Source organism: Saimiri boliviensis, chromosome 17 (assembly GCF_048565385.1).
Source record: "Saimiri boliviensis isolate mSaiBol1 chromosome 17, mSaiBol1.pri, whole genome shotgun sequence".
NCBI classification, from domain to species: domain Eukaryota; kingdom Metazoa; phylum Chordata; class Mammalia; order Primates; family Cebidae; genus Saimiri; species Saimiri boliviensis.
In genome coordinates this window covers 65,484,024-65,504,783 of record NC_133465.1, presented here as the reverse complement: position 1 = coordinate 65,504,783, position 20,760 = coordinate 65,484,024, and the positions used below count along the sequence as shown (strand labels likewise).

General features: G+C 57.8%; 1 protein-coding gene across 2 annotated transcripts; it reads left to right on the top strand.

Annotated features, from left to right (window-relative positions):
* Positions 1–489: 489 nt before the first annotated feature.
* UNC13D (unc-13 homolog D) lies at positions 490–20,736 on the top strand. Of its 2 annotated transcripts, XM_039477024.2 has the most exons (32): positions 491–1,000; positions 1,694–1,729; positions 1,923–2,030; positions 2,115–2,174; positions 2,267–2,333; positions 2,577–2,757; positions 3,477–3,521; positions 3,644–3,712; positions 3,896–3,965; positions 4,144–4,248; positions 4,361–4,453; positions 4,527–4,630; positions 6,943–7,060; positions 7,170–7,294; positions 7,369–7,459; positions 7,541–7,597; positions 7,675–7,772; positions 7,877–7,928; positions 8,010–8,140; positions 8,258–8,378; positions 8,725–8,868; positions 9,072–9,170; positions 9,257–9,463; positions 9,640–9,708; positions 10,731–10,810; positions 14,724–14,829; positions 14,903–14,974; positions 15,733–15,816; positions 15,914–16,034; positions 16,250–16,373; positions 17,406–17,602; positions 18,518–20,736. In XM_039477024.2, the coding sequence occupies exons 1-32, from the start codon at positions 884–886 to the stop codon at positions 18,637–18,639; spliced, it is 3,273 nt and encodes a 1,090-aa protein (XP_039332958.1). In that variant the 5' UTR covers positions 491–883; the 3' UTR covers positions 18,640–20,736. The 2 variants fall into 2 exon arrangements, with proteins under 2 accessions (XP_074245084.1, XP_039332958.1); XM_074388983.1 differs by having other exon boundaries at positions 490–1,000; positions 7,877–8,140; positions 18,518–18,763.
* Positions 20,737–20,760: the final 24 nt, after the last annotated feature.

The following is a 20,760-nucleotide window of genomic DNA, read 5'->3' as shown; positions in this document are numbered from 1 at the left end:
AAAGGCCATGGCCAGGCCCACACGCCCCCGAGTCCAGACCAGCACTGGGCACAGCGTGGGCAGGCCACAGAGCTCTAGGAAAGCCCCGAGCTGAGGCACATTTCTCTGTCTCTGGGAGCCAAGTTTGTCCTCAGGAGAGATCAGGCAGTGGCCGCTCTGCCTCCTCCTGGCCAGTCTGGCCCGGAGCTCTCTGCGGCTTGGCTAAGCCCCCTTCAAGGGCATCTAAAGGGAGCACCCTCCTGACAGCCAAGGTCGGGGGCGGGGCCACAGGGCCGTCCCTGCCCGGCACAGCTTGGCCCCGTCATCTCCATGGAATGTCACCTGTGGGGCCAAACAGGCTGAGCAATTGACTGTCCTCTAGGGAGATGCTTCTCAGGAGCCCCCCCCCCCGGAGCCCTCCCCCGACCGCTCCCCACCACACCCCGCCCTGCCCCACCCCACCCCACCCCCATCTGAACCCACTTGGAGAAGTGGGGTGAGAACCTCTGGGGCCCATGTCAGCTTCCCTCAGTGCCTGGCCCAGCCTGGGCACAGCACGTGGATGGGGCAGGACGCTGCCCACTCATTCTGGCCACCCCGCCCCCCTGCCCGCTGAGAGCGCTGGCTCCTTCTCAGGGCCTCTGTGGGAGGGGGGAGCGGGGCCAGGCCTGCCCACGGAGTCCACCTTCTGCTCTAGCTGGAGGAAAGTCCTGCAGGGATCCTGACTGGGGAAGGTGCAGGGGGCCTGGGAGACCGCCTCTCCCAGGCAGTGACGCCCTCACCTTTGGGTCGCCCCAACAACCCTCCCCTGCAGAGGGTGGCAGCCCCAGGCTCTTTGCATAATCTTGTGGCTTTGCTATCTTCACCCAGCACCAGCGGACAGGGAAGGGCAGAGAAGGCCGCCATGGCGACACCCCTGTCCCATCCGCAGCAGCGCCCTCCCCTCTTGCGCCAGGCCATCAAGATAAGGCGTCGCAGAGTCAAAGATCTACAGGATCCTCTGCCCCAAACGGCCCCGGAGGTAGGAGTGACCTCACCGGGGAGAGAGCCAGCCTCGGGGAGCACTGTGGTCTCGGTGTGGGTGCCCTGCTGTCTGACCCCACCTCTGGAAGGCTGAGACTGAGGACCAGGGACCCTCCCTGCTTGCCCATCCCTGAGCAGAGCCTCGTGGGCCACAGAGCAGGGGCTGCCAGGTGTCCTCTGGGCCACTGTGGAGAGGCCCTGTGGTCTGAGCCTCTCTGAACCCCTCCTCTGGTGGGCCTGACTCCCCATCCCCTGCTCCTCCAGCTCCGGAGGCACCAGCTCTGCTAGGTGGGGGCATCCCGGGTGTGGGGTGAGCTGTTCAGGGAGCAGCAGACCCCGAGGCCAGCATGGCACCCCCTCACCTCCGCTGCTGAGCCTCACTTCCGCAGCTGGGTGAGGAGCAGCCACCACCGATAAGAGCTGTTTCCTCTGGGGAAGGGAGGGAGGGAGGGTGTGGGTGTGGAGGCCTCGCGCTACTGGGCGCCCATGGACCTCAGCCACAGCAGGCCAGGGGATGGACCCCCAGGAAGCCTGCTGGGGGAACAGGTGCGGGCATCGGTCGGGCTGGAGGCCAGGGTGCTGGGGCCCCATGCCCTTGGCCTGGTTCAGGCCTCGGGAGGAGCCTTTCCTGCCCAACCTGAGGCTGCTCTGGGCCTCCCCGGACACTCTGCCTTTCCACCTTGCTCTGTAGATCCAGCCTCCATCCCACCACTTCTCCCCGGAGCAGGTAAGAGTCGAGTGTTGGGGTTCAGGGAGGTGGGGAGGGTGCTGTGCACTCTCCTGCTGGCTTGTGGTAGGGAGGGAACTCCTGGGTCTCAGCCCCCTCCACTGCACAAGCCGCCCCTTGTCCTGCCCTTGGCGTGAGGTGTTGGTGCCAGGGGTGGCTGATGGGGTTCCCAAGGTGACCCTGTGTGTCTCAGCGGGCCCTGCTCTATGAGGACGCACTCTACACGGTCCTGCACCGCCTGGGTCAGCCTGAGCCCAACCATGTGACGGAGGCCTCTGAGCTGCTGCGATACCTGCAGGAGGTGAGCCCAGCCCCCACCCCACCCCCCTCCTGCAGCTGCCCCGTCTCATGCCCCCAGTCACCCACCTGCCTGCCTCCCCACCAGGCCTTCCACGTGGAGCCGGAGGAGCACCAGCAGGCGCTGCAGCGGGTCAGGGAGCTGGAGGTAACCCGGGGGCCGGGGCCACCCTGGGCAAGGAGGGGCCTGGGAAGTCCACCCCGCCTCAGGGACTCAGGCCACCCCTCCTGTCCGTCCAGAAGCCAACATTTTGTCTGAAGGCAACAGTGAAACAGGCCAAAGGCATTCTGGGCAAAGATGTCAGTGGTGAGCGTGGGGCGGGGTTCCCCGGGGGCTTCTTCCTGGCTCCTTCCTCTGCCATCACAGCCTGGCCCCAGGACTCTTGACAGGAGCACTCACCTCCCAGAACCCTGTGGCGCTGCCCCACCCCCATGCTGCTGGTCCCTTCTCTCTCCCCAGGAGGAGGCTCAGCCCTGGAGGGGGTAATGAGGGCCTCTCCCTGGACCCAGCCGACTCCCTGGCTGCCTCCTCTTCTCCACTCCTCCCCAGGGTTCAGCGACCCCTACTGCCTGCTGGGCATTGAGCAGGGGGTGGGTGCACCAGGGGGCAGCCCCGGGTCCCGGCGGAGGCAGAAGGCTGTGGTGAAGCACACCATCCCGGAGGAGCAGACCCACCGCACGCAGGTCGTCACGCAGACGCTCAACCCTGTCTGGGATGAGACCTTCATCCTGTAGGTGGCCCCGCCCCAGCCTCCACTCTGTCTGGGTCTCCTCTGGGTGGCAGGGTCTCCCCCAGGCACTGAGATGGGTAGGTCTTCCTGGCTGAGGGGAGGGAGTTTGGCCCTGGGCAAAGACTGGAGGAGGAGCCCATCTCGAGGCATGGTAGATGCATAGTAGGTCAGATGGGACGGAACAACATGAATGCCACGAGTGCTGGGGGCAAGGAGGGTCTTGGGCCCTTGTGGGTGAGTCTGGGGGGTGCCTGAAGCCGAACCTTAAAGGAGGCAGGACCAGGTGCAGTGGCTCACGCCTGTAATCCCAGCACTTTTGGAGGCTGACATGGGCAGATCACTTAAGGCCAGGAGTTCGAGACCAGCCTGGCCAACATGGTGAAACCCCACCTCTCCTAAAAATATAAAAATTAGCTGGACATGGTGGCTCATCCCTGTAATCCCAGCTACTCAGGAGGCTGAGGCAGGAGAATCATTTGAACCTGGGAGGCGGAGGTTTCAGTGAGCCGAGATTGTGCCATTGCACTCTAGCGTGGGTGACAGAGCCAGACTCCATCTCAAAAAAAAAAAAAGAGGCAGGGATGCGGCTGGGAGGTGAGGAGTCTGGCAGGGTAGGCGACAACTCTGCAACTCCATGGCTCTGGGCTGGGGTCGCTTACGGCTTTGTCTGGGGTCATCCACCCTCCACAGCCCTCAACCATGCCCTTTTCTCTATACAGGGAGTTTGAGGACATCACCAATTCAAGCTTTCATCTGGACATGTGGTGAGTGACCTGGCCTGCCCCTAGGGGTGGGAAGAGAAAGGATGTGGGGTGAAGAGGCAGAACGTCCTCCGGAAGAGGTCATAAGCACTCTCTCCGCTGCCTTCTCAAACCTGTCCCACCAGGGACCTGGACACCGTGGAGTCTGTGCGACAGAAGCTTGGCGAGCTCACAGATCTGCATGGGCTTCGCAGGTGGGTGCTGCAGGGCTCACAGGGAAGGAGTGGGGGTCCTTCTGCCCCCGTCCCCTGACATGCACACCGAGTGCTGGGGTGCAGGCGCCTTTGGGGTCCAGGTTGCTGTGGCGGGGGGTAGATTCCAGCCTGAGCCCTTCCAATGCTTGCGACATCTCCCTCACGGGAGCCTGCCTGATGCAGGATCTTTAAGGAGGCCCGGAAGGACAAAGGCCAGGACGACTTTCTGGGGAATGTGGTTCTGAGGCTGCAGGTGAGTAGGATGGGGAAAGGGGTCCAGGAGCGAGGCAGAGGGAGGGGGTTGGGAGGGGCTCTGGGGAGAGGCTCCTCGTCAGCACCAAGCTGAGCCTGGGATCCGCCTCCCATCGCCTCTGCTGCCCCTGACTCTGTGAGGTTCTGACACTCACGGGCCGGACATCCCTGCCTGCCAGGACCTGCGCTGCCGAGAGGACCAGTGGTACCCCCTGGAACCCCGCACTGAGACCTACCCAGATCGAGGCCAGTGCCACCTCCAGTTCCAGCTCATCCATAAGCGGGTAGGTGGAGTCCTGGGCCAGTGACTGTGTCCAGCTCCTGCGGTGGTCTGGCTGGGTTGGAGGGCTGGCTGCTGCCAGTGTGGGCCGAGTGCTCACAGAGGCCTCATTGCAGAGAGCCACCTTGGCCAGCCGCTCGCAGCCCAGCTACACGGTGCATCTCCACCTCCTGCAGCAGCTTGTGTCCCACGAGGTCACCCAGCACCAGGTACTGCCCTCCCGGAGCTGGGCGCAGCCAGGGCTGCCCTTCGGTCCTGACACTCCTCCATCTGCTCCCTCAGGCAGGCAGCACCTCCTGGGACGGGTCGCTGAGTCCCCAGGCTGCCACCGTCCTCTTTCTCCACGCCACACAGAAGGACCTGTCTGACTTCCACCAGTCCATGGCGTGAGTGCACAGCCCTGAGCAGAACCCCTGAGCCACCAGACCCCCCAGCCCCCTGCCCTCCTGCAAGCTGATAGCCCAAAGTGTAATTCTCAGCAGTTTCCTTTGGCCCAAAATGTGTGTTTTAAGTTTTGAATCAGTTACCAACTTAAAAAAGACTAGAGATTCGGCTGATGCAGTGGCTCACTCCTGGAATCCCAGGACTTTGGGAGACTGAGGCAGGATCACTTGATCCCAAGAGTTCGAGGCTACAGTGAGCTATGATCACGCCAACACACTCCTGCTTGGACCACAGAGTGAGACCTCATTTCTAAAAAAAATTAGAAAAAACTATCTGGAGATTTCACGTACTGTTCAGATCTCCAGCTTCTCGTGAAATGTAAGTGCTGGAACTGCAGGGCCAGAATTTTGCTGCTGTTTTTTGAGACAGAGTTTCACTCTTTCTGCCCAAGCTGGAGTACAATGGCATGATCTTGGCTCACCGCAACCTCTGCCTTCTGGGTTCAAGTGATTCTCCTGTCTCAGCCTCCCGAGTAGCTGAGATTACAGGCATGTGCCATCACACCTGGCTAATTTTGTATTTTTAGTAGAGACAGGGTTTCTCCATGTTAATCAAGCTGGTCTTGAACTCCTGACCTCAGGTGATCCGCCCTCCTCAGCCTCCCAGAGTGCTGGGATTATAGACATGAGCCACCACACCCCACCATTTTGCTGCTTTTTTGAGTGGCCAGAGCAGAGTGATGTGTCTGCTTCTGGGCATCATGGCTGCCACTGGGCCCACGTCAGTCACTTTCATCTCCTGAATCCTTCTGGGCATTTGAGTTTGGACCCTGTCCCTAACCCCAGCCCTATTTCCCAGTGTCATAGCTTTCAACTCAGCAAACCTACGCCCGACATGAACAGGTGTATGTTGAGGGCCAGTCAGGTCAGGTCCTAGGAATGCCGGGGAAGGCACAGGGTCACGGCCATTCCAGCGCAGGTGAGAAGGGCAGAGATGGGCACAGCCTGCCCGGTGTGGTGGCTCGAACCTGGAATCCCAGCACTTTGGGAGGCCGAGGCAGGCGGATCACTTAAGTCAGGAAGTTGAGACCAGCCTGGCCAACATGCTGAAATCCCATTTCTACAAAAGATAAAAAAATTAGCCAGGTGTGGTGGCACACATCTGTAATCCCAGCTATTCAGGAGAGTGAGGCACGAGAATGTCTTAAACCTGGCAGGTGGAAGCTCCAGTGAGCTAAGACTGTGCCACTGCACTCCAACCTGGGCGACATCGGACTACCCACCATGCCCAGCTAAATTTTGTATTTTCAGTAGAGACAAGGTTTCACCATGTTGGCCAGGCTGGTCTCAAACTCCTGACCTCAGGTGATCTACCTGCCTTGGCCTCCCAAAGTGCTGGGATTACAGGCGTGAGCCACAATACCCGGCCGATCCAATTTTTTAAAAACAGCAAGAAATCCTGAAGTTTTAAAATCACAAAGATCTCAATCTGGGCAATTTGAAAAGCATCAGTGGAAACAAAAACCCTGGCTGCGCATGGTGGCTCTCACCTGTAATCCCAACACTTTGGGAGGCCGAGGTGGGTGGGTCACTTGAGGTCAGGAGTTCAAAACTAGCCTGGCCAACATAATGAAACCCCATCTCTACTAAAAATGCAAAATTTAGCTGGGCATGGTAGTGCATGGCTGTAGTCCCAGCTACTTGGGAGACGGAGGCTGGAGAATCGCTTCAACACAGGAGGCAGAGGTTGCAGTGAGCCAAGATCGCACCACTGCGCTCCAGCCTGGGTGACAGAGAGAGACTCCATCTAAAAAAATCCTGCGTATCACATTGAGCCACTAATTTTCTTTTTTTTTTTTTTTTTTTTTTTTTTTTTTTTGAGACGGAGTTTCGCTCTTGTTACCCAGGCTGGAGTGCAATGGCGCGATCTCGGCTCACCGCAACCTCCGCCTCCTGGGTTCAGGCAATTCTCCTGCCTCAGCCTCCTGAGTAGCTGGGATTACAGGCACGTGCCACCATGCCCAGCTAATTTTTTTTTTGAATTTTTAGTAGAGACGAGGTTTCACCATGTTGACCAGGATGGTCTCGATCTCTGGACCTTGTGATCCACCCGCCTCGGCCTCCCAAAGTGCTGGGATTACAGGCTTGAGCCACCGCGCCCGGCCCTTAAGCCACTAATTTTCAATCTGTGCTGATGGGTGGGGCTCCACCAGGTGCCCTGGAGGAGGGAGGTGATTCCCTCCACCTGAGGCTTTGTGAACAGGAAAAGGTAACTCCCTCCTCCCCACCCAGCAGAGGGTTTCCTGTCCCTGCAGGCAGTGGCTGGCCTACAGCCGCCTCTACCAGAGCCTGGAGTTCCCCAGCAGCTGCCTCCTGCACCCCATCACCAGCATCGAGTACCAGTGGATCCAGGGCCGGCTCAAGGCTGAACAGGTGGGGGTGCAGTGGGCAAGGGGTGCTGGGTGGGCAGGCAGGGCCCAGGGAAGGGGAAGGGGAGCAGCAGCAGTTGGCCAGGCCCCTAAAGCCTCTCCTGGCTCTGCAGGAGGAGGAACTGGCTGCCTCATTCAGCTCCCTGCTGGCCTACGGCCTCTCCCTCATCCAGAGGTTCCGTTCCATCTTCCCCCTCTCTGTCTCGGACTCCCCAGCCCGGCTGCAGTCTCTCCTCAGGTCAGTGGCTGGGGGCTGGGAGGAGTGAGTGTGGTGCAGCAGGTGCTTTGGACACAGCTCCTTCTGCCTTGCAGGGTCCTGGTACAGATGTGCAAGATGAAGGCCTTCGGAGAGCTATGCCCCAACACCGCCCCGTTGCCCCAGCTGGTGGCTGAGGCTCTGCAGGTGTGGCACTCATGCTGGGGATGGGGGAGACACGTGCTGGGGCTGGCAATCCCTCCCTGCTCACGGCCTCTTTGTCGACAGACCGGCACCACTGAATGGTTCCACCTGAAGCAGCAGCACCATCAGCCCATGATGCAGGTGAGGGTGTTGGGCAGGGAGGGTGGGGGTGGTGCCTGCCTCTGGCACCCCGGCTTAGCCCACCTCTGTCCCTGAAGGGCATGCTGGAGGCAGGCAAGGCCTTGCTAGGCCTGGTACAGGACATCGTTGGCGATCTGCACCAGTGCCAGCGCACGTGGGACAAGATTTTCCACAAGTGAGCAGACAGCCAGGTCGGGAGGTGGTGGGTCATTGGCTCAGAGCTGGAATCACAGGGACCCTGATGTGTGCTACTGGGTAAACCTGATGCCTTTCCCCCAGTACCCTCAAGATCCACCTCTTCCCCATGGCTTTCCGGGAGCTGCAGTGGCTGGTGAGTCCCTCGCCCCTGTCTCCAGGCCGTGCCCTCCATGGCAGAGCTGGGTGCCTTGCCCTCCGTACCTTTCTTTTGCAGGTGGCCAAGCGGGTACAGGACCACACCACGGCTGTGGGCGATGCAGTGTCCCCAGAGATGGGCGAGAGTCTGTTTCAACTCTACATCAGCCTCAAGGAGCTCTGCCAGCTGCGCCCAAGCTCCTCAGAGAGGTGGGCAGCAGGCCAAGTGCCGGCGGCTTCAAGGGGACAGGGGAGGGGAGGGTGGACGAGGCCCTGAGGTCCATGCTGGCCCTAGCCTTACCAACGCCGAGTCCTGGCACTCCCCAGGGATGGAGTCATGGCCCTGGAGAGTTTCCACCGCTGGTTCCAGCCAGCCATCCCTTCCTGGCTGCAGAAGACGTACAGCGTGGCCCTGGCACGGGTGCAGCGCGCTGTGCAGATGGATGAGGTGGGGGCCGGGCCCTGGTTTGGGGGTGAGGCTTGGGCTCTGCCTGGACCTCCAAAGCGTAGTAAAAGCTGGTAACATGCTCTGAACGTCCCTTTTGGGTGCACTTGAGGCCGGTTGTGTGCAAAACGCTGCTTCTGGATATCCTTGGGGCTAACTGTGGCTTCACTTTGCCTGAGCTCCCGCAGCGGGGGGGTTCTGAGCGGAGCCTTGCTTGTCTCTTGTGAAGCTCCCTGCCCAGATCTGTGCCTGGCAGTGGAAGCTGCTCTGAAGGAAGGCAGGAGGGAGGGAAGGGGGTGGATTTGGCAGTGTCCTGAGTCCTCCTTCCTATGCACCCTCTCCCCCCCAGCTGGTGCCCCTGGGTGAACTGACCAAGCACAGCACATCTGCGGTGGATCTGTCCACCTGCTTTGCCCAGATCAGCCACACCGCCCGGCAGCTGGACTGGCCAGACCCAGAAGAGGCCTTCATGATCACTGTCAAGTTTGTGGAGGTGCGGCATCTTCCATGTGCCCTTCCCCCTCTTCCTAGAACAGCCACACCACCATCCACAGTTTCTCCCAAGCTCTCTCCCAAGCAGCCTCCCAAGGCCTGTGTCCTCAACCCCCCAAGTCGCTGACTTTCCCATGCCCTCCCACCTGCCCTTCCTGGGTGCACCACCCATGGATCAGTTCCCTCTGTCCAACCCCACCCTAGGACACCTGTCGCCTGGCCCTGGTATACTGCAGCCTTATAAAGGCCCGGGCCCGCGAACTCTCTTCAGGCCAGAAGGACCAAGCCCAGGCAGCCAACATGGTAAGGCCAGCGCTGGGGCTAGGAGACTGGCTGGGCGTGGGGACCAGCCCGGGCGCCATTCAGGAAGCCCTGCATCCCTGTTCCAGCTGTGCGTGGTGGTGAATGACATGGAGCAGCTGCGGCTGGTGATTGGCAAGCTGCCTGCCCAGCTGGCGTGGGAGGCCCTGGAACAGCGGGTAGGGGCTGTGCTGGAGCAGGGCCAGCTGCAGAACACGCTGCATGCCCAGCTGCAGAGCGCGCTGGCCGGGCTGGGCCACGAGATCCGCACTGGTGTCCACACCCTGGCCGAGCAGGTACCTTGTCCGACCGCACAGTCCCCCTGTCCTGTCTTCAGCCTGCCTGGCTCCAGCAGGACCTGGGCCAGCGTCCAGCCCCAACCCCTTCCTGCATCTAAACTCAGGCCCTAAGGAATGTTCCCATCCCCAACTCATGCCCTAACCTCCCTCCTTCTACTGTTTTGTGTCTCCAGTTGGAGGTGGGCATCGCCAAGCATATCCAGAAACTCGTGGGCGTCAGGGAGTCCGTCCTGCCTGAGGATGTAAGTGGCCCTTCTGCCTGCTGGCCTTCACGGCCCTGCTAGCTCTGTGGATCTGGGGTCACTGAAAGCCTGGGTGTTAGAGATAAGTCCCCCAGACCAGACAAGGCATGTTCTCTCCCTGGGCCTCAGTTTCCCCCGGGATGCTCACAGGAATGGGTTGGGTCACTCCACAGGCTGTCCCAGCATGGACAGTCAATGCGGGGCTGCAGCTGGGGAGGGCTTAGGCTTTGCAACCAAACAGGCCTGAGTGCACATCCTCCTCAGCTGCCTGCTACCTTAGCTGTCCTGTTAATACAAGCCAGCTGACCATGGGTGGGGCTACATCATGATAGACACCTGCGATTGATGAGGGGGGGCGGGTATTCATTCATTCATCAACTATTTATCAGGGGTACTCACTTTGTCTTATGCATTGATTTAAGCACTGGGGATAGGTCAGTGAACAATATGACAAAAATACCTGCTTTCCTGGAGCTTACATTGTAGTAGTAGAGGTAAAAGACCTACTCAGTGAGCATCTGTACCTATAGTGATAGTTACAGCTATAACTCCGGTTATGCACAGATGCGTGCGCACACACGTATAGTGTGCTGGATGATGATAAGTGCTATGGAGAACAGTAAAACCGAGAAGCGGGTGGGAAGTGTCAGAGGGTTGCATTTTTAGATGATGACAGGGAAGGCGGTTACAGCTGAGTCAAGACCTACAGGAAGCAAGGGGAGGAGCCAGGAGGATTTCTAGGGGAAGAGCATTCCAGGCGGAGGGAACAGCAAGGGCAGAGACCCTGAGGCAGGACCAGGCCTGGACGCTTAAGGGCTGCAGAGGAGGCCAGTGTGGCTGGAACATACTGAGCAACAGACAGGGGAAGGCAGAGAAGTGGGCAGGGCCAGCATCTTACGGACGCTACAAACCGCTCTTACGGAAAGGCTCCCTGCCCGGCTTCTTCCTCCCTCCAGGTCAGGGTTAGGGGATGGGGGTGGGGCCAAAGTGGGCCAGAGCCACACCTGCCTCTCCCCGCCCAGGCCATTCTGCCCCTGATGAAGTTCCTGGAGGTGGAGCTTTGCTACATGAACACCAACTTGGTGCAAGAGAACTTCAGCAGGTGGGTAGCGGCCCCTGCCCGGGTGCGCCCTCCACCTCCACCTCTCCTCCCACTCCCCTCCATCCTGGGCCTCAGCATCTGTTCTGAGTGGGGGAGGTGAAGCCCTTCAGTGACCTCCCTTAGAAGGTGCAACAGGCTGCCGGGCGCGGTGGCTCAAGCACTTTGGGAGGCTGAGGCGGGTGGATCACAAGGTCAAGAGATCGAGACCATCCTGGTCAACATGGGGAAACCCCGTCTCTACTAAAGATACAAAAAAAAAAAATTAGCTGGGCATGGTGGCACGTGCCTGTAATCCCAGCTACTTAGGAGGCTGAGGCAGGAGAATTGCTTGAACCCAGGAGGCGGAGGTTGCGGTGAGCCGAGATCGCGCCATTGCACTCCAGCCTGGGTAACAAGAGCGAAACTCCGTCTCAAAAAAAAAAAAAAAAAAAAAAAAATGTGCAACAGGCTCTGCTCATGCTCGCCACAGGGACAGGGAACTTGCCACTTCACAGGCCTCTCTGTTGTCTGCTGCCTGGCTCTGAGGGCTTTGAGTTCTTCCCTAGGCTGAGCCAAAATCTGCCTGTCCTTTCTCCTTTCACCCCAGGCCTGTCTTCAGGGTCTCCCTGACTGTTCCTATGCCCTGCTAAGGTTACAGGTGGTCCCCGCCCACGGTGCAGGGAGAACCTGTAGTTAAGGTGTCTCGTAGCAGGGACCCAGCACGCGAGGCAACAGGTGGCGGAGTCCAGCACAGGGGCTCTGGACCACCTGGGTTCAGACCCCAGCTTCATCATTGTTTAGCAGCCTTGGGGGAGCTCCTGGTACAGATGAGAATAGTTCTGGCTTCTGTGAGGATGAAATGGGTCATGTGAAGTGCTGAGCACAGTGCCTGTACAAAGGAAGTGGTCAGTGACTGTTAGCTGTAGTGACAATGACGATGACAGCGCCCCGCCTCCCTGTGGAATCTGGGCCCTGAGGAGGCTGCCCAACCTCCTAGAGTTCTGTTACACCCCACAAGTACAGCCAGGGCCCCTTGGAGTCTGGCCATCTTTATTTCGTACACCGTGTATATATGTATTTTTATTATTTATTTATTTATTTATTTATTTTGAGAGGAGTTTCGCTCTTGTTACCCAGGCTGGAGTGCAGTGGCTCACCGCAACCTCCACCTCCTGGGTTCCGGCAATTCTCCTGCCTCAGCCTCCTGAGTAGCTGGGATTACAGGCACGCGCCACCATGCCCAGCTGACTTTTTTGTATTTTTAGTAGAGACGGGGTTTCACCATGTTGACCGGGATGGTCTCGATCTCCTGACCTTGTGATCCACCCGTCTCGGCCTCCCAAAGTGCTGGGATTACAGGCTTGAGCCACCGTGCCCGGCCATTATTTATGTTTTTTAAGACGAAGTCTTGCCCTGTTACCCAGGCTGGAGTACAATGGCGTGATCTCAGCTCACTGCAACCTCTGCCTCTTGGGTTCAAGCGATTCTCCTGCCTCAGCCTCCTTAGTAGCTGGAATTATAGGCTCGAGCTACCATGCCTGGCTAATTTTTTGTATCTTTAGTAGAGACGGGATTTTGACATGGAACTCCTGACCTCATGATCCGCCCGCCTAGGCCTCCCAAAGTGCTGGGATTACAGGCGTGAGCCACCGCACCCAGCCTAATTTTTAATTTTTTTGAGACGGAGTCAGAGTCTTGTCTGTTACCCAGGCTGAAGTGTAGTGGCGCGATCTCAGCTTGTCTCCACAGTTCAAATGATTCTCCTGCCTCAGCCTCCCAAGTAGCTGGGACTACAGGCGCCCACCACCACACCTGGAGAATTTTTGTATTTTTAGTAGAGACAGGACTGATCCCACCTGCCCCTGGCCAATCCCATGTTGGCCTGGCTGGTCTTGAACTCCTGGCCTTGTGATCTGCCTACCTCAACCTCCAAAAGTGCTGGGATTACAGATGTGAGCCACCACCTGTAATATTTTATTTTTTTCACTTTTAAGCTCTGTTGGACTTGATCTTAGACCAGATTTTTCCACGTAAACCAGAGTTAAACCGCCACCAAGAGGGAAGTTTTGCTCAGTGCTATCTCACGAGCCTTTAGAACACCACCAGGCATGGTGGCTCACGCCTGTAATCCCAGCACTTTGGGAAGCCAAGTCGAGTGGATCACTTGGGCTCAGGGGTTCAAGACCAGCCTGGGCAACATGGCAAAATCCAGTATCTTCAAAAAATACAAAAATTAGCCAGGCATGGTGGCATGCACCTGTAGTCCCAGTTACCTGGGAGGCTGACGAGGATCACTTGAACCCAGAAGGTAGAAGCTGCAGTGAGCTGTGATGGTACCCCTGCACTCAGCCTGGGTGACAGAGGGAGACCCTATCTGAAAAAAAGTTTTTGAAAGAACAGTGCCTGGTACATTATGGGCACTTAAATGTGTTGCACAAGTTAATTAACTACTTTTTTGGGGTGGGATGGAGTCTTGTGCTCCTGACCTCAAGTGATCAGCCCACCTTGGCCTCCCAAAGTGCTGAGATTATAGGTGTGAGCCACTGTGCCTGGCCATGCTCCCTTTTTTTTAGGACGGGGTCTTACTTGTCACTCAGGCTTGTTACTCAGGAGTGCAGTGGTGTGATCTCGGCTCACTACAGCCTCATCTTCCTGGGCTCAAGCAATCCCTCCCACCTCAGCCTGTTGAGTAGCTGGGACTACAGGTGCATGTCATTATGCCTGGCTAATTTTTGTATTTTTAGTAGAGATGGGGTTTTTCCATGTTATCCAAGCAGGTTTCAAACTCTTGGCTCAAACGATCCACCTGCCTCAGCCTGCTGAGTAGCTGGGATGACAGGTGCATGCCATTATGCCTGGCTAATTCTTTTTTTTTTTTTTTTTTTTTTTGAGACGGAGTCTTGCTCTGTCACCAGGCTGGAGTGCAGTGCACAGTCTTGGCTCACTGCAACCTCTGCCTCCTGGGTTCAAGCAATTCTTCTGCCTCAGCCTTCTGAGTAACTGGGACCACAGGCATGTGCCACCACGCCCGGCTAATTTTTGTATTTTTAGTAGAGACGGGGTTTCACCATGTTGGCCAGGATGGTCTCGATCTCTTGACCTCGTGATCCGCCCACCTCAGCCTCCCAAAGTGCTGAGATTACAGGCGTGAGCCACTGCGTCCGTCAATTTTTTTAGTAGAGACGGGGTTTTGCCATGTTATCCAGGCTGATCTCAAACTCCTGGACTCAAACCATCCACCTGCCTCAGCCTCCTGAAGTGCTGGGATTATAGGTGTGAGCTACCTTGCCCAGCCATGAACCTTTTTTTTTTTTTTTTTTTTTTTTGAGACTCGCCCAAGTCGGAGTGCAGTGGTGCGATCTTGGCTCACTGAAACCTCTGCTTCCCGGGGTTCAAGCCATTCTGGTGCCTCGGCCTCCTGAGTAGCTGGGATTACACACACATGCCACCATGCCAGCTAATTTTTGTGTTTTTAGTAGAGATGGGGTTTCATCGTGTTGGCCAGACAGGTCTTGAACTCCTGACGTCATGATCCGCCTGCCTCGGCCTCCTGAAGTGCTGGGATTACCGGCGTGAGCCACCGTGCTTAAATCATGGTTCTCTCACTGGGGGCCTGGCCGCCTCCCTGTCTCCAGCCTTGTTTGTGGGTTCTATTAGCCTGCTGGGAAGGGCTCTTCACTGAGATTGAGAGTTGTGTTGGATAGGACTGACCCCACCTGCCCCTGGCTCCTCCTCTACCTGCCCTCTCCCCAGCCCCACCTGGGGCAGGAAGCAGAGGGGGAGGGTGGAGGTGGGGAGGAGCTGGGGTGGGGCAGGGTCCCTCAGGCCTCCCCTGTCTGAAGAGCATCTTTGCTTCCTCCTCTGCTGCCGCCCTGCCGTGCCGTGTGGGCATCCCTCTGGCCCCCCGCATCCTTCTGGCCCCGCCCCGCCCCAGCCTCCTGACCCTGCTCTGGACCCACACGCTCACAGTGCTGGAGGAAGTGGCCGCCTCCCAGCGCAGCTCATCCCTGGCCTCCAACAGGCTGAAGATTGCCCTGCAGGTAACAGAACTGGTCACAGCAAGGATAACCCTGGTGGGAGGGTGCCTGGGGTCACCTCTGATGTCTCCCCCAGAACCTGGAGATCTGCTTCCATGCCGAGGGCTGTGGCCTGCCACCCGAGGCCCTGCACACAGCAACTTTCCAGGTAGGGGCTTTTGGTGAGCTTCCCTGTAGGAGGTCGGGGGAACCTGCCTTTCAGCACTCACCTGTGTCCAGGGCCAGCTACCTAATTTATGGGGCCCAGGACAAAATGAAAAGCTGTGCCCCTTATTCAAAAGTTCTTACAAATTTTAGAACACTGATGACAGAACCTGAAGCCAAGCCTGGGTCCTCCTGAGCACAGGGGCCCTGTGTGCCTGCACGGTGGGGTGGGAGGGGAGGGCGGCCAGGAAAGCCAGTCCTGTCTGTGCCTCTGTCCTGCTGTCTGCTTGGCCTGAGGGTGGCCCCTGCCTGCGGTCCCCTGACCCACTACTTTCCATTTCTTTTTTTTTTTTTTTTTTTTTTTTTGAGACGGAGTTTCGCTCTTGTTACCCAGGCTAGAGTGCAATGGCGCGATCTCGGCTCACCGCAACCTCCGCCTCCTGGGTTCAGGCAATTCTCCTGCCTCAGCCTCCTGAGTAGCTGGGATTACAGGCACGTGCCACCATGCCCAGCTAATTTTTTGTATCTTTAGTAGAGACGGGGTTTCACCATTTTGACCAGGATGGTCTCGATCTCTTGACCTCGTGATCCACCCGCCTCAGCCTCCCAAAGTGCTGGGATTACAGGCTTGAGCCACCGCGCCCGGCACTACTTTCCATTTCTAACGGATGTCTTACCCTTGACCGTGAGCTCCTGGAGGGCAGGCCCAGGCTGTGGTTGCGTGTGCACTCCAGGTGGCTTCTCAGCTGTATGTGTTCCCAGGCTCTGCAGAGGGACCTGGAGCTGCAGGCAGCCTCCAGCCGGGAACTCATCCGGAGGTACTTCTGTGGCCGAATCCAGCAGCAGGTGAGGCCCCTCTCCCTTGCACTGTGCCCTCTGCAGGTCCTGGAGCACCTTGGCCCTACTGTGTCCCCGCTCACCCTGCCCATGCTCCCCACCCCAGGCAGAAACCATCTCTGAGGAGCTGGGGGCTGTGACAGTCAAGGCCTCCTACCGCACCTCTGAGCAGAAGCTGCGTGTGGAGCTGCTCAGCGCCTCTAGCCTGCTGCCCTTGGACTCCAACGGTGAGCGGAGGCTGCCCTTTGGCCACTCCCCAAAGGAGTGGTTCCCCCTGCCCTCCTGTCTCAGCATCCCTGGGGCCTCTGCTCACCCTGCAGGAGCTCTAGGTGCATTTCCTCCAGTTACCAGGAGGGGTCAGTGCTGCTGAGTGGGGTATAGCTGTGGGGGTGGGGTAGCTAGAAAACCCTCAGCTGATGCGCTCTCCCCGGCCAATTGCCAGGCTCCAGTGACCCCTTTGTCCAGCTGACCTTGGAGCCCAGGCATGAGTTCCCTGAGCTGGCCGCCCGGGAGACCCAGAAGCACAAGAAGGACCTTCACCCATTGTTTGATGAGACCTTTGAATTGTGAGTGCGTCCCCCTTCTTCTCCCAGTGCCTCCCTCTGCTGGGCTCCCTCAGGCCTGCTCCTCCTGGCTGGGGTCAAGGGGCTCCCCTGAGATGGCCTAATCTGGGCCCAAGGGATGGGGCACCTGGACAAAAGTTAGCGGCTAGACACGGTGGCTCATACCTGTCATCCCAGCACATTGTCATCCCACCAACCTGGCCAACATGGTGACATGCCGCCTCTACTAAAAATGCAAAATTAGGCCGGGCGCGGTGGCTCAAGCCTGTAATCCCAGCACTTTGGGAGGCTGAGGCGGGTGGATCACGAGGTCAAGAGATCGAGACCATCCTGGTTAACATGGTAAAACCCCGTCTCTACTAAAAATACTAAAAATTAGCTGGGCATGGTGGCTCGTGCCTGTAATCCCAGCTACTCAGGGGGCTGAGGCAGGAGAATTGCCTGAACCCAGGAGGCGGAGGTTGCGGTGAGCCGAGATCGCGCCATTGCACTCCAGCCTGGGCAACAAGAGCGAAACTCCGTCTCAAAAAAAAAAAAAAAAAAAAAAAAGCAAAATTAGCCCAGTGTGATGGTGGTGCATGCCTGTAATCCCAGCTACTTGGGGTGCTGAGGCAGGAAAATCATTCAACCCAGAAGGTAAAGGCTGCAGTGAGCCGAGATGGTGCCACTACACTCCAGCCTGGGCAACAGAGTGAGACTCCATCTCAAAAAAAGAGTTTGCTTCCCCTGGGGGCAGGGGTGGATTCCCACATGTTGAACTTAGTGACTTCTAGGGAAGGGTCCTGTCCCTGAGGTTCTCAGTAATCTGCTTCCAGTTCCTCAAGACAGGTGGGCAGGGGACACAGGACCCCTGGTTTAAAGCATCACCCACAGTCAGAGCAGACATCGCACCATATGGCCGAGAGGCGCCAGGCTGAGAGCTGGCTTTGCAGTCCTAACCCTGGCTGGTTCCCAACACCAAGTGGGTGATCCCATGTGTTGGGGCTGGGGGTGGCCGTGCTGGGGCTGGCAGCAAAGCCCTGACTTTCCCCGCAGCCTAGTGCCTGATGAGCCGTGCCGCAAGCCTGGGGCGTGCCTCCTGCTCACCGTGCTGGACTACGACACGCTGGGAGCCGACGACCTGGAAGGGGAGGCCTTCCTGCCGCTGTGTGAGGTGCACGGGCTGAGTGGCTCCGAGGAGCCTGGTGAGGTGCCTCAGACCCGCCTGCCCCTCACGTACCCTGCACCCAACGGTAGGCCTGAGCCCAGGGAAGGGTGGTACAGGGACAGGGAGCCTGTAAAGCTCAGGCAGGATCCCCAGAGAGGCAATGCCAGGGTTGGAGAACAGCCTCTCTGGAGATGGGAGCTAGTAGGACAGCCATGGCCCATCTCTTGGTCTAATCAAGAGCCCGGTGAACTTTAAGTGAAACGTGACTCTCCCCAGTGGGGGAAGTCACTAAGATGTTTACCTGGGGAGAAGGGCCTGGATCTCACTCAGTGGAGTCACAACCCTGCAGAGCATTTCTGACACCAGAAATGGTCTGGTGCCTGTGCACATATTATGAGCAAGTGCTAAGCACTTTACACATGCCAGCCAATGAGGCAGATATTATTAGCACTCTTTTATAGATGAGTAAACTGAGGCATGAAGAGGTTAACTTGCTAGCTTGAGGTTCTCATATAAAAAGGTAATATAGCCAGACCAGGCACAGTGGCTCATGCCTATGGAGGCAGAGGCACTTTGGAGGCAGAGGTTAGTTCAAGACCAGACCCGCCAACATAGTGAAACCCTGTCTCTAATAAAAATACAAAAAAAATTAGCCAGGCAGTCCCAGCTACTCAGGAGGCTGAGGCAGGGGAATCGCTTGAACCCAGGAGGCAGAGGTTGCAGTGAGCCAAGATTGTGCCACTGTACTCCAGCCTGGTGACAGAGTGAGACTCTATCTCAGAAAAAAAAAAAAAAGTAATAGCCAAACCTTAGCAAGTCTCAGCTGTGGCTGTCAGGCCACCTCCTGAGCTGGGCTGGTGTGGGCTTGTCATTGGTTCCCTTCCAGGTTGTTGGAGTGGGGGATGGGGCAGTGTCGTGTGCCCCCCCCAACACCTTTCCCTGCCACCATTGGGCATTGCCTCTCCCCTGGCATCTGACCCCCAAATCCGTCTCTCCACAGGGGACCCAATCCTGCAGCTGCTGGAGGGCCGGAAGGGTGATCGAGAGGCCCAGGTCTTTGTGAGGCTGCGGCGGCAGCGGGCTAAGCAGGCCTCCCAGCATGCCCTGCGGCCTGCACTGTAGCTATGGAGGTTTGCAGTGGGGCCAGGTACCTGGTAGGGACCTGCAAGGGCTTTCCTGAAAGGTCTGAGGCTTCCCCACCACAGCACAGCCCTCCAGCCTGGCCTAACACTTAAGGAGCCCCAGTATGCAGACCTCCTCCCTGCCTCCCACAGTGATGGGGGCTCAGCAGAGGTATCTCTACTCCCACCTTCCTGCCTCCAGCCCTGGCTGCAATTTCTCTGCCACCTCCCAGCACCAGGGGAAGCAAACCCTGCCCCTGCCCACCTCTCGGGAAAGCTGCTCTGGTGGGCAGGGGATCAGGCCATTCATCTCCTGGCCTTTTCTGTTCCAGCCATTGGGGTGGGGGCCAGGTTCATTGGGAGCAGGGCTGCAGGCACAGAGCCTCCTGGGGAAGGGACAGGGGACCCTGCCAAAGATGAGGCTCCAGCTGCCCTGGGGGGAAGGTGGTGACCATTACTAGAGGGAGCCTGGGTCTTCTCCCCAGGGGCTACCAGCACCCAGGCCAGGAAGTCTGGAGCCAAGAACCTTCTGGCTCTGAGGGAGCGAGAGCTGGCAGGTGGCAGGTGGTGGCACAGACAGACGGAAGCAGAAAGGACAGTTTAGCCACTGTGTCTGCTGCACTCGACTCCTCCCCAGACAGCACCTGACACCCCAGATAGCACCTGCCACCTAGAAACGTTCTTAGCAAAAATAAAAACCAATCCATTGTCCTCTTAGAAAACGTACCTTGGCCTACAGTGGGGCCCAGAATGCGACGAGCCAGGCCAGTTGGTTTCCTCCCTGGCCCTCAGGGGACCTTGAGCTACCCCCACCCTGGGGCAGCTATAAAGCAGGGAGGTGGGTGTAGAAGTAACTGAAGCAGAGGCAGGGTTGGGGTTATTTTTGGCTGTGGGCTTTGAACAAAATGGCTTCACCAGAAATACCAGGTCCTGTGGCCACACCCAGGACAGGGACCTGTTCCTCAGGGGAACACAGTCAGCAGGGACCTCCCAGAGGTGCAGATGGAGGCTGAGGGGCTGCTCTTGAGATAGTAGAGCGTACAGGAGCTGGGGTCCCTACCCTGTCTGGGGGGTGTCGGAAGGCCTGGTCATCACATCATCCTAGCTGTATGACCCTGGTTCCACACCTGAACCTCTTGAGTCTGCACAAGATGCCGGGAGGTGAGGTAAGCCGAAATGACCTCCGAGGCCCCTTGTGGCTGTAAACCTGAGACCATGCAGAAGATCCCACCAAGGTGTTTTCTCACCCCAACTGGGAGCGGGGTGGGGCAAAGGAGGCAGGAGGCAAGATGGTTTCTAGGCTCTACAGCAAATTCTCCTGATGGGAAGGCACTGGGTCTTTTTGTTTTTGTGATGGAGTCTCACTCTGTTGCCTAGGCTGGAGTGCAATGACATAATCTCAGCTTACTGTAACCTCTGCCTCCCAGGTTCAAAGGATCCTCCTGCCTCAGTCTCCCGAGTAGCTGGGACTACAGGTATGTGCCACCACACCTGGCTAATTTTTGTATTTCTTTTTTTTCAGTAGAGACGGGGTTTCACCATGTTGGCCAGGCTGGTCTCACTAATAGCTGACCTCAAGTGATCTACCCACATCAGCCTCCGTTTTTGTTTTTGAGATGGGGCCTCACTGTCACCCAAGCTGGAGGCAGTTGTGCAATCGTGGCTCACTGCAACCTCGACCTCCTGGGCTCAAGTGATCCTCCCACCTCAGCTTCCCTAGTAGCTGGGACCACAGGCGTGCCCCACTGTGCCCCGTTGGGAAGACACTGTTCCTCTGAGAAACAATTAGGGGCCCTTTTGCTTTTTGGAAAACATCAACAGGGAAGCCAGTCACCGCTAACCACACAACCCTAAAGAGTCCTAGGGACTGGGAGGCCTCGGTGTCCAAGGCTAAGGATTCCTGTGTCATCAACCCCGGCAGGCCTAGGTTGGAGAGCACTTGAGCTGTCTCCAGGTGTGATGGGTCCAGGGCGCCTCCAGGCCTCTCCAGCTGCCTTACCATACCTCAGAGATGCGGGTACCAGCTATTTCCATGACTGAGGCAGGGCTCCTGGCCTACCTCATAGTTCAGAGGCCCTGTTTTGGGGCCCACTCCCCCTCACCCCATGTAAACAAGCTACCA